The 13,578-nt window shown below is 40.8% G+C and overlaps 1 protein-coding gene across 1 annotated transcript in view; it reads left to right on the forward strand.

Annotated features, from left to right (window-relative positions):
- Positions 1-13,578, forward strand: part of BEAN1 (brain expressed associated with NEDD4 1) — a 106,202-nt gene that overhangs the window by 63,563 nt on the left and 29,061 nt on the right. The window contains exon 4 of the mRNA XM_034788364.1: positions 11,352-11,561. Coding sequence (XP_034644255.1) covers positions 11,352-11,561 — 210 coding nt within the window. The remainder of the gene's footprint in view (positions 1-11,351; positions 11,562-13,578) is intronic.

The raw sequence follows: 13,578 nt of genomic DNA on the forward strand, positions 1-13,578 counted from the left end.
TTTAGGCAACTTATGAGCCCTCTAATGCAGTCGTTCTCAAACTAGGGCCACGGTTCACTGCTCCAGACCAATGGGAGCTGCAGGAAGCGGTGCGGGCCGAGAGACGTTCTGGCCACCCTTCCTGCAGCTGCCATTGGCCTGGAGCGGCGAACCGTGGCCAGTGGGAGCCGCGATCAGCCGAACCTGCAGACGCAGCAGGTAAACAAACCGGCCCGGCCTGCCAGGGGCTTTCCCTGAACAAGCGGCAGCCTAGTTTGAGAACCACTGCTCTAATGGCACCATCACACATGACTCCAAAATATCATGAAAATATTTTAAATGCTTTCACTACAATTCAAGATCTGAAAGATTACTAAGAAGGTTTGTCTTTTTAAATTGCCAGCTCGGTTTAAAAACCTCTGCTTGAATACAAAAATGCACCCCAGAGCTCCATTTTGGATTTTAAATTTAACTAGCAACCTGTTCTGGCACACAAGTGAAACAATAGGCCAATTATAGTCAAATCAAATATAAGCCTCTCTGGATTTACACTTAGTATAGCAGAGGGCCCATGGACTCTGCTGGACAGGAGACCTCTTGGCATGTCTGGCCTTATGGACAAGACCAGTCTTTCTTTCTGATCCAAGGTGTAGTGTCTTGGAAATCAACAGACATATTTTTTTTTTAAGATCTAGCCCTGATGTGGCCATTGCATGAATGAGTTAAATCATATCACTTCACCTGCGACAGTGCTACTTGGCACACAGCCAGTTTGCTGCAGTTTGAAGTGTCAGAGATTATTTTTGTAATGCACCTACTCTGCTTATTTTGTGGTTTCCTGCATGGAAGCTATAGGAATAAACAGCGTGATAGCAGTCTGATAGCTGCGGTAGCCAGAGGTTTATTTCACAGTCCAGCAGAGAACACAGAATCCAATTGGTCACTCTTGACCGAACTAAATCACTGAACAAGAACTGCTCATAAAGCAGGAGCAACAAAATCTTTATCAGTTCTGCTAATTTGCCTTATCTATCATTCCTTCTTTACCATCTGTCAGTCTTCTCCCCTTGATTAAAAGGCTGCATATTCAGTGGTCTGTCTCATTCCTAAAAAAAAGTAATTTATCCTAGCTAGAGAAAATGAGGTTCTTGAAATATACTTTGAATAGCTTACACACGATGCACCTTAGTGTTCAATATGGCACCTACTTACATTGTTTATACAATATGCCACTGTACATGCCACCCATGTTCAGTCCTATAGGGGTTTATTCAATATATTTAAAGCTCATGGAAAGTGCTGGATTTATAGTCCTAGTGGATGAACTTTTCTATCAATCCACAAAACAAATTCAGCATGGGCAGTGTCAATGCAGTATTGTCTCAATATGCTTTAACTCTGAGCAGGGAAGCTCTCTAAGATAAGAGATTTGCTTTCCATGATCATTCAGTCCTTTACCTTCTTAACTGACATTGGCAACAATTGTGGCAGTCATGGTTTTTATGATGTGCTCATTACTTTTTCAGGGGCTTTTTTCCCCCCAGTCACGCCACACAGAAAGAAGACATTCTAGCCAGCTCAGTAAAGCAAGATCTGCTGTTGCCTACATTCCTGGCCCCATTCCTGCCTTAGTTGTTCCACTGGGAAGAAATGCCAAGGAGGCCAGCAGGAAGCGCTCACCTCTATATGCCAACCTGCAAAGGCAGAGGAGGCCAAGGAACAAGTCTCTAGACAGTGACTGGCCTAGCCCCTCCAGCTGGCCCAGGCTGACATAAAGGCGCTCTCTCGTGTGATGTCACTGCCCTCTTGTGTGCGGAACTGATGACAAGGCAGAGGCCGTTGGCAGTAAGAGGATTCCTGCACAGCAGGGAAAGGCCATGTTTCTGCCTAGTTTTGAACAGAGGACTTAGTGCATGTTAGGTAAACATGAAAACCACAACACTACATAAATCTTGACCAGCTACTCTCCCTTTCTCCTCATTGCCTATCCACTTGGCAACCAACTCATTGCCTATAGGGTTGGCTCGATCTTCTTTTAAGGTTCCACATAAAACAAAGATTATGCCCTTCAGCACAAATTCTGGATACACGTTACTCTAAAGTGGACATGCATTCAGGAAATAATTTCAGTGTGGCCTCTATTCTGCCCCAATGACAATACGAACTGCAAGAAGGGGAAAGCCAGTTTAAGCCCTGTTAAAGGGCTATATCCTGTGAGGTGCTGAGGAGCCTCACCATCCACTGAAGCCTTGGGAAGTAAGTGTCCAATACTGTGCTAGAGATGCTGTGTACCAGGTTAGGATCAGATTCTAAGTGACCCAGAATAGCTGCATTTCCTTCCCTCAGGTAAACTGGAACAGTGTAAAAAGGTTTCTCTTCAAAAGAGAGATTCATGGTAGGGGAAAATGGCACCACGTGATAAAGTTTCCAAAAGAGTTGCATCTCCCCCAGCAGAATGGAGTTGGGTGTATTATAAACAGTCTGTTAGGAGTGGTGCAAGGGCTGTGGTATTAGAGAGGTTTTGCAGACAGATGTTGCTGTCTAGAGTCTAGAATAGGCAATTTTCCACCAATATTCATTCTCATTCTAAAGCAAGCTTCACCGAGTCTGCCGCATTGGCCCTCATTTCGGGTTTGTTTTCTGTGGCTCTGAAAGTGGCTGAGCTTTGCTAGCACAAAAAAAAAAGAGTCCAGCTCAAATGCTTGAATAGTCAAATGGTGTATTTTGCTGTGTAATAGGCTTGATCTCCCACAATGCCCCCTCAGGGTGTGAGGGAGCCCTGTACTCACCATGTCAGCATCCTCCCACACTCAGGTAGTTGTCAGCACAGGCCAGGTGTGGGAGATTCAGTCCTCAGTCTGAGTCCATAGGAATCTATCCTTTCTGGGACTATCAAAGGCTGCTCCCAATCGCCAAAGAAAGAAAAGAAAAGCAGAAGCTGACAGCAGGCCTCTGGCTTTGAAAGGGCTCCAACTACTTGTAGTTCAGTTCAACACCCTCACAAGAATCACTCCTAGCAAGTGTGGCCCGCCCAGGGCTGGCTCCAGCATTTCTGCCGCCCCAAGCAAAAAGCCACGATCGGCGCGGCGGCAGTTCAGCGGCAGGTCCTTCGCGCCTAGAGGGAGTGAGGGACCTGGCGCCCCCAAATTGCCACTGGTGCCTCCCCTCTTCCTTGGCCGCCCTAAGCACCTGCTTCTTAAGCTGGTACCTGGAGCCGGCCCTGGGCCCGCCTTCCCTCCAAGGGGCTCAGACTGGCAGTGCTCGGGGGAACAGTCCCCGACCCTCTTTGGGAGCTGAAATTTGAAGGTGTGTTCCGCTCCTCAGCCAGCAGCTAACGGAGCCAAGTTTCCCATGTTAGGCCTTTCTTGTAGGCTCGACATGCTCACACATGTGACAAGGTAAGGCTGCTTGAGCCCAGAGCCGTTCATTAACCCTTGGCTGCCTGGTATGGAGTTTGCACATTTTGGCTATTACAACCTGTGCTGGGATGTGCAATTTGCCCCATTATCAAATAGAAGTAATTTGATGTGATTTATGTAACCAACAAGGTGCAAAATTTTGAAGGACTAATATGGAATATTCACAATGAAGTATTTACAAGCTACAGAACTACAACTGGATGAAAACATTTACAAACAGTTTAGCATAATGGAATAACTAGGAACTTGGTTACAGATATTTGTGGGTTCAACGCAAGTATCCATATTCCTAATATTTATGAAAGGGGAAGTAAGTTATTTTGCCATGCATAAATATGCAGATTACCAACTGAGAGGAATTTGGTAAGAGAAAAATATAGAAGGTTGACTTTATTCTTTGCTCTGAGTAGTACGAATATATTTTGTTTTCTGAGATTGTTAATAGAAATTCTTAATTTTCAGAAATAAGAGGTCTCATTCTGTCACTCACTCTCTTGAGTGCTCCCATTGAACTCAATGCTATTCAGGAAGTATAGTCTAGAGGATTAGGCTCAGAATTTAAAATACTGTAAAAGAAAGATTATCAACTGCATATTGTTTTAGAAGCTGGGCTAAGGGCAATTCATTCCTTTTAATAACAGTAATATATCGTGCTTCTGCCAGAGACTGGGTTCAACTAGATTAATATGTATATAAAAGGGGGAAGATTCATGAATATGAGTAACAGGAGATAAAAGGATGAGAGTTTGAACAGCTTGGGCATCTTCAAAGCTCTGAGGGAGTGCTAGATAAATGGGCTCTTTGTCTAACAAGAAGAAATGCTTCTTTGGGTACAAAATGGGAATGTAAAGTTCAGAAATGATTTCTTTTTCCACTCCTTGCCAATGAGATTTAAACTCCTATAAACAAAAATAGGGCCAGATTCTGATACTCATTGACGAAAGTGCTATGCAACGTGAGTAAGGATATAGGAATCTGATCCATAGCTTGTATAGCTAAATAATGTCTAAAGGTTGTACAATGCCAACCCATCCTTTACTTTGATAAACACTTTCTTTACTAGTGAGGGCAGCTATTAAAACTTATTGGGGCTAATAGTAATTCTAGTAGCCATTTTTCTTTTAGAAAGAATCCAACACACACACATATAGATATATAGAGAGTGCTCAGACTTTTCCAGATCTACAGTTATTTAAAAAAAAAAAAAAAAAAAAAAAAGAGCATCACAGTTTATGAAATAGTTCTGCACCATAGTCAATAAATTGTACACCCAAATAATGGTTTGTGTTCTTCAGTTACCCATTAGGGTAAGTGAAATATTTTGGTGAAAGGAAATGGTCAGTTCGGTTAGGCATAACGATGGTGGGACCCAACACCAAAATTAGAATGCTCTGTAAAGGCTGTATATTCTAATTTGGCTATTGTAATTATTGGAATAAATTCCACCTCCATAAAATTGGTCAGAACCCTCTCTCAGGAGGCATCTACTGATGCAGCATTTCTGTTACACATAGAAATATAAAATTTCTCACTTGCAGTAATCTTCTGAGCTTGTTTAGCTGATAAGAAAATTATGCGAGAGGAAAGAATAGAAGTTTTTGGATATTCAAAATAGTCCACTCTACCTATATTCTTAAACTAATGCAAATCCTTAGGTCATGATCCTTCCAATGATCACAGCTAAGTACTCTGCATATTTTTTCCATATCCTTATCAGAAGACTTTGTATGCCTTTTCCCTTGTACTTTTTACTACTCTAGGATAGTGATTAATGTGTACATATTTACAATGAGGAGCCAGGTTTGTTTAAAACTCATCCTGAGCATGTGAAAGGGAATAGACTGTCACATAGGGCAGGATTTTCAAAACGGCTCACCGTAGTCAGTTTTGAAGTCTATGGTAAAATTCCCATTCAGTTCAATGGGAGCAGTGGTAAGCCAACAATGAGTGCTTTTGAAAGTCCCACCCATAAGCCTCTCCTGGGAAGTCCACAAAAGTTAATCCATGTCATCCAAAATTCTGTAACCCACTCACTCCCAAAAATAAGAACAGTATTAACCTGGGGCCTTCCTCTGGATCTTCCAGTAGGTTTCTAAGTAAACAAAAAGGGCGAAAGTAGGTCTAGGACATGTGTCAATCTCATTCAAATTCACTAGCGTTACTTCTGGTTTACACCAGCATAAGTGAAAGCAGAATCTGTCCACTTCTTTCAGGGTCTGGAAAGAATCAGGCACATTATTATTTACTGGTTAAGCACAAGCAAATAGATCAAAGACTTGGCCATGAAGTTTAAATCTAATCTCACTGTGAATCCTGCACCAATTACAAACGAAAAAAATCAATCTGATGAAAAGCCTTTGACATATTCTTGTGGACTTGCCTAGCATTCAGTGAAATTCTAGCACAATTAATTCTAGCTCTGTGCATTATGCCAGTTTTTCAAATGTGAAACATCTTCAGAGGGCTGACATTTTTTATCACCAACCTGCTGTATAATATCAATATTACCAGTGCCACACCTAATGTGAAAGTATTAAACTTGCCTTATGAAACAATTGACTGATAAAACGAAGGCATCAAGGACAAGTTGCAAGTCTAACTCTCTCCTGACCTTCTCATTTCTGCCATCAGAGAACATTGCTTTTATAAGATCTCTTAAATGGTTGGCAGTTGATTATAGTAAGTTGCTTTTAGCCAAACTGACAGTAGAATCTCTGCTTTAGTAATGGCATATTCCCATTTGCTAATTGGTTAAAATAAATATTTGGAGGTCAATGTGCCAATGTCTGTGTGGTTTTAATTCTGTTCTGCTTCAAATGGCAGACAGTCTACCTGGTATTGTCTGTTGCCACATCAAGACTCAATCTCATGTCATTATGGTGGGTACTACATTAACACCTTCCTTTCATCTTTGAAAGCTTGCAGAACATTTGTGCAAATCTGGCTGCATATACCTTGGCCTGATTGTCAGAGCGAGACTTTCCAGGGTTTGGCTCTTGTGAAAATGCTTTTCATTTTTGCTATTCAATCCTGCAAGAATTTAGGTAGTGTGTATTAGGGAGAACAAAGTCATTGCAATCCAGTGTAATCCATACACCTTCTGGGTGTGGTGTTCTGTCCCATCTAGTGGCACAGAGAACACTTACTTAGAGAGAGATAAAATGAGTCTGCTTTACAGCCTTAGTTAACAGCCAGTTGGTTTTTAGCTCATACAGGAGAGCAGTGGTTCTTAACCTTTACTGCAGCCTGCACCCCTTTGGTTCTCAAAATATGTTATCGCACCCCTTATCAAAAATCATTGAAGTAGGTCAGTTCTTTAAACCTAGATAGATCATAACTATAGAATGAAAGATATATAATTCTATTTATTTTAATTTTGCAGTAAAATTAAGAATATATGAAAAAAAATCACACACTTTTTTTTAAGTTTACCGGCACAGTGACTTCTGCTGTTGTTTTTGTTCAATGATGTTCAAAAAACGAGGAACTTTTTTGAAATAGTCACACGCATGTCACCACTCGCATTTAGGTGGTTTCTGGCCTTTGTTTTGATGTGTAAGAGTAATGAAAATCTTATCTCACAAGTATGTTTCACACCCCCAGAAAGGGCATCTCACACACCCAGGGGTGCATGCACCCCAGATTAAGAACCACTGCAGTAGAGGCTCATGCACTAAGCTTCAGAGGCCCCAGGTTCGATCCCACCCACCAACAACCGGAGTCTGGCAGCGTTACGTCAGCTTGTTGGAAATGTTGCAAAGTACTGCTGGTTTAACAAAAAGTTCCTGCTTTTTTAAACAATTTCAAAATTTTATTTTCAATCAAAACATTAACATTTTACGAGCTTCAGGGGGGGGGGGGGGGGGGAAAAATCACTCAAGAAAAGTTATACATCTTTGTTCTAGTGTAGTGAATGTGCTAGATTTTACTTTATTCCACCTGAAAAGGTAATAGCAGGAAAGCTACATTGTAAAAATCAATCCTCATTTTCTGTGAGCTTCTTATCATTGCTAGCCTGTAAAGCTTTCATATAATCAGTAGCCTATGGAAATTACTAGAGGTGAGATCTCAATCTTCAGGAAAGTTTGGTGCAAATCTGGATTCAAACTTTGCAGCTGGCTCCTATCTTTACAATCAGGCCCAGCTCTAGGTTTTTTGCCCCCCCAAAAAAAAAAAAAAAAAAAAAAAAAAAACACCACACACCTCCGAGAGCGCCCGGAATGCCAGCCTGAAATTGTGCCGCCCCAAGCACGTGATTGGTTTGCTGGTGCCTAGAGCCGGTTCTGTTTACAGTGAGCCTGTGGTTCAGAAACAGATCCAAACTTTGCACTGTGCACCCATCTTTAGAAGTGATATTTACGAACTGGCTCCTAATGCAACATCCACAACCTCAACTAAACCCAAATGCATGTTACATACTGAGAAAGTGGTGAGCCAAGAGTTTTCATTAGTGTAAAATTAGGATAGGATTAAAAACACAAACACACTAAGGCACCAACTTGCATACCAAAAGTTTCATTATCCTAAAGAGTAAGGCTTCGTAAGAGCTCTGTTAAGTTTTTTGGAAAGCTGTCTTAGATGCCCATGAAGATTCTCAGTCAGCCAAGTTCTGCTAAAAATTAACACACTGCACGCAAATTCCCAAGGGTTTTTTTCCCCCCTAGTAAACGGAGCATCAAGCTTTAGTCACTGATGGTGTGAAGCCATCATGTAGTATTGCTCCTCTGTGCAAGCTCAATGTGGCTGCAAGACACTAAGAGTATCATACAGTAGCAAGAATTGGATAAATACTGCAGAAAATTATCTGTTAACATCCATTCCAATAAAAAGTGCATATACACCTTTACGGGACTCACCCAGCACGTTTTATTTGCTTTACAGGAATATTTGTAGGAGCAAAGTTTTGTTAGCAAGAATGACTACAGAAAGGGAATATGCCAGAAAGGGAATCGCCTATTGGTACATAGAAATGGTGCATACACAAATTTTAAGTGTGCACATCAGCCTGTACCATTTTTGAAAGTTTGTCCCAATGGGTACACCTGCAAAAATGTAAGTTGCACTTTCTGCAGCCAGAAAGCCCTGCATGGCCCCTCCTTCCCAGAGACAGCCTGATCCAAAACTCATTACCGTCAACTGGGGTTTTTTCTGCGGATCAAGGCAATATGGGGTAATAGGCTCTGAAAACAAATGCCTGCTGCAGCTAGCTTTAAAACTTTGTCCCTGAAATGTTGACAGTTTTATTTTATGTCCCACTTCCCCCCACAGCTTTACTTAATAGAGGACCCTATCAAGTTAAGTGCTATGCCCGTTATCCAAGCCCATCATTTCTAACACTTTCCATTTTTTGTTTAAGTATCACAGTGCTTTGAATATCAACTCTGTTCAACACATGCCCATCCACAGGACACCAGTAGAAGCTCTAGGGGAACCCAAGGTTCAACTTCTGGTACAGTCTCCCTAGATTGTCTCTGAATGAGATTTGCATTGAAAACTATTGCAGTCATTCTCGCTCTTCAGATTTGTTGTTTTATTCAACTTTTCTGTTAATTATGTCTCTGGGTGTGCTGTTGGAGGTAAATAATCTAGAAATGGAGTTGGAAGATGCAGAGGTTTTTTTTTAAAACAACTTTTCCTATATTTGGTGAGAAATCATTTTTTAATTGAAAAATCATAGTAGGAAGGAAATGTACCAGAGACAGAGCTTTCTCAAGGGGTAGCCAACACTGTGGAACAAACTCCTGCGGCAACTAAAAGTTACCACAAGTCTCACCACTTCCGCCTTAAGTGCAAGGTACATTTCTTTGACCTCGTCTTCTGGTACATAAACATATGTGTGTGTGTGTGTGTGTGTGTGTGTGTGTGTGTGTGTGTGTAAGTAATATATCCACAACACTGCACACACTTCTCCCCCAGGGAGATGAGGAGCACTCGTGGTATAAAAGTCTATGTAGAATAATTGTATCCTATCTGGAAATTTTTTAAGAACATTAAAGTAAATATACATCCTGAAAAATTTCAGAAATTAAAAGTTTCTCAAATAATAAACATGGAAAGCCAGAAATGCATTTATTTACACTGTTTTCAGAGTCACACAGTAGTTTCAACATGAAATAAGAATGAAAGAAGTACTCAGAAAATACACTAGGGGAAAAAAAACAAAGAGCAACTCCCTGCATGACTATTTAGTAGAATTGTTCATGGTATTGGAAAGCTTTTGTTACTGGTAAAGACAAACGATAAACGTAATACTTATATTCACCCAATATTGTTAGTCCTCACTTGACCTCTAGCCAGTTTGACTTCCCAGCCAAAAGCAAACCTAGGGTCTCAGTTCTGCAGTTTACACCAGGATGGTGGCCAATGTGTTTGAAAGCTCTATACCTGTCCCTGCCATATCATGAATTAGATCTGCTGAGATAGAGTGAGGCCCAGAGACCCCAGCTTTCATATGGGCTAGGAGAGCAGTAGCTGCTTGGAGTGAAAGGAGAGTGGGACTAATTAGTACATAAAGCTTAATATGCTGAAATCCAATTGTATGTAGGAATCCATGCAAAGTTTGTAAGTCCTCCAGGAGGCTTGGTGGATCTTTTAAACCTCACAGGCACCTATGGAGAACTGGGTTAGGGAAGTTCACAGAAGTAAAGTTTAGGTACATTGAACATTTTATTTGAATTATTTTCAGCATATAAATACCTCTGCTAATGCCTATTATATAACATCTGTATAAACATGTTCATGGCTGAAATTTAAAAAAAAAAAAAAAAAGGAAATTCCCAGGGAGGGAAAAAAAAAAAATAGTTTGAGGTTTTGGTTTGGTTTTTGATCGTGCAATGTGATGTATTTGTACTTCAGGCATTTCATAGAATTTAAGGGCAAAAGGGGGCATTATGACTATCTTGTCTGAACTCCAGCATAACAAAGACCACAGATTCATCAATTGCTTCTAGCCAACTGCTCCTTATACATTTGTTTTAGAAACTGTATGAATGATGAGGGTATTTATCTTCCTTTCACTATTCATTGCCATAGTTTAAATACTTAGATTTTCCTTAAACTGTAAAGTTACTTTAACATTACATTTAAAATATATGTATAAGTAATCATTATAATGTAACATTGTTTGTTAATGAGGTGGGTATTACTGTAGGACTTGTGCTATGAAGAGTGACTTTATTACCTAGACATGTTCCTTGAAGCCATACAGAAGATTGGGCAGGAGAAGACAACCTTGTGCTGTTAAACGGACATGCTTAATGACTGGATAATCAGGACTGCTAAGTTAGACAGACTATAGCATAGAAGAGCCTGCAGAGATGCTGCAGTACAGGCGCACTACCATTAATTGCTGCAGAAAGAATAGGCTAGCTGGCTGATTTTATTAATTATTTTAATATTTAACATACCATACCAGCTGACCAAGTGCCCATATTCTATTATATGTCCACCAATATTGAGAGAGAACTCATCTCTCAGACGAGCCAAAAAGGTTTATCCAAGTATCACAGGCGGACAAATTATTCAGATTCATGACAGTTATTTCCATTGTAGAGATCACTGGAACTTGTATTATTTGCTACCAGAACAGACAGACAGAAAGAAAATAACTATAATCTTGTGAAGATAATGAAGCAATAATCAGGAGGGGGGGGGTGTACAAATACATGACAGATACTTCAAAGGCTAGAAGCGAGTATGTGCATCGCTACACAGGAAGTTTTACTGGCTGGGAGCCAGGACATGCTTACTCTTCAAAGATCTTTTGAAAAATTATTAACTATTTCACAAGGAGATCATTAGGGGCAAGATGTAATCTGTACAAACAACTGTCCAAGTTGAAATCTATTTGTAACTTGTTGCTCTGGATATCTGTTGCTTATGCAGCAGCTTTAATCAATGCAGTCTGTTCCTTTCAGCATCATTTATGCACTCTCTCCTCTCTCTCCTGTGCAGAAGTTCACTTGAACCAGAGCAGCCCTATCGGTGAGTTTCCCGGCTACAGTGAAAACGGCAATGACACCAGCTTGCTGGTCTCCCCCCTCCTGGTAGCTGGAGTAGTGATTGGACTTGTGCTGTTTCTATCCTGTGTGACAATCATTATTGGCAGCCTGAGAAAGGATGGACGCTTAAGACACCCACACCTGAGGAGAGAAGCTAATTATGGTGAGATAGTGCTTATGCGCCTTGTTGCACTGCTCCTCCAGATAGTGAGAGCAGGCCCCGCAGAAATTGCAAAGCAAACATTAAAGAGACAAAAGGAGGATACAACTGGCTTTCTTGTTTAGTTTCATCTCTGTGCTGGCACTGAAGTAAAGTAATGAGAGCTACATTTAATATTTTAAGGGGTCAAAATGAATGTGTGAAAGCCAACTGCATAGCTCCTGTTTGCCAGGCTGCTTAGTCTTCTTTGGTATTGTACATATTTGTGTCTCCCTCCCTATAGTCTCCTAATTTCCTGCTGCACTCTGTTGAAATCCCATTACTGCCATTGGTCTGTGGGCCCAGTTGAATTTCTCTCTGCTAGAGAGCCAGCATATAGTAGTTTCTAGAACAGGAAATAATGGAGTTATCAGTCTTCAGATCTGTACCAACCTTGAAAATTGCCCCTTTGTTTTCTATAGAAGTGAAGAGTTCCACTTCTATAGAACTCCATGGTAATGGTGCTGCCCTGGCAACACGGCAGGACATCTGGTTACATTAGACTTTAAGCCCCTTCCCAGCAGCACTAGTCATCCCACCCCCTACCACCCAAAAAGTGTCCCCATTTTTTCCTTCCGGTGACCAAAATCTTTTGTGATTTCAAAGTATATGAGATATGAAGGGGCCCAGGATGACTTTTTGGGCCATTTTGAGGCTGCAGATCAGAAAAGCTTGAGAGCCAATTACACTAGAAAAACCGACAGAAGATGCACTTCTGTAGTTAAAAAGGGAAAATATTAGGGATGGATATAAAAAGTGATCCCATTGGCCAGATCTTCCACTGCTGCAAAGCACTGTAGCTCCACTGAAGTTGAGGATCCTTTAATTTAAATGGTGCATTGGCAGTTTACACCAGCGAAGGATCTAGCCCCACAAGTTTGCAGTTTGTCATAAGACGGTTAATTTATACATTTGTTAATTTTAGTTCTTCTCAAGGGGTTGTTCATTTAGGATTTTACAAAAAAAAAAAAAAAAAAAAAAAACCTCTAAATGTTATGATTTGGAGGAAAAGCCACTTACCAAAAACAAATATACCCTGTTTTTGGAAGATGCCTCTCAGGCCACTTAAAAGTACATTGGACCAAAACTTGAGCCTACTGGGGTAATTTACAAAGCTCCCATTGAAATCAATGGGGCTTCAATCTGGGGCAGTATTTCTCATCTTCATTTTAATAATTATTCATTTTGTGTTTAATAAAGAAGTGTCTACAGTCAGCTTCTTCAAATAATTAAAAAATTGTCAAGGTTTTTGGACCCCATCTTAGAGTCACATTTTTCACCTCTTTTAGAATTGCTATATTTAATAAAGAAATAACCAACCTTAGTCCACTGGAGATAAATTACAAGCAATGTCTACTGTTTTCGTAAGACCTATTTTTTTTTTCTGCTCTTTTTTCTGGCTTTGCAGCAATTAGGGCACTAATCCCTGAGCTGTACAGTTACTGTATCATCAGTAAAGCTGGTACACAGATGTTTTGGAATTAAGGTGTTGTATATTATACAAGATGAAGTTGTCATTGTTTGAACAAAAATGCCTATGTTCATATTTGAGCTTCATACCAACACAGAAGGTGGGGGGTGGCATCAAAGCCCCCAGAGAAAAGGACAATCTAAAGCAGAAAGCTATTTTCCCCATCTACCACCTGATTATTAGAAACAAGTGTCAAGTTGTACGAAAGAGCTTAGCAGCATCTTTTAAGAAATAAATCAAAATAATAATCTTGAGCTCAGTAGTGCTCATCAGCCTATTTTAAAGATTTTACCTTAGCAGCCATCACCATAGCATCTGGGCATATTTCCATTGGCTCCAGTGGTAGCACCAGGAAGCACTGTGAATTTGGCTGACTAAGTTTACTAAGCATAGGAGATGTGTAGTAAACAGGGGCAGCTCCAGGCACCAGTGCACCAAGCGCGTGCCGGGGCGGCCTGCCGGTCGCCATGAGGGAGGCAGTCAGGCGGCCTTTGGCGGCATGCCTGCGGG

This window comes from Trachemys scripta, chromosome 13, assembly GCF_013100865.1.
Source record: "Trachemys scripta elegans isolate TJP31775 chromosome 13, CAS_Tse_1.0, whole genome shotgun sequence".
Classification (NCBI taxonomy): Eukaryota; Metazoa; Chordata; order Testudines; family Emydidae; genus Trachemys; species Trachemys scripta.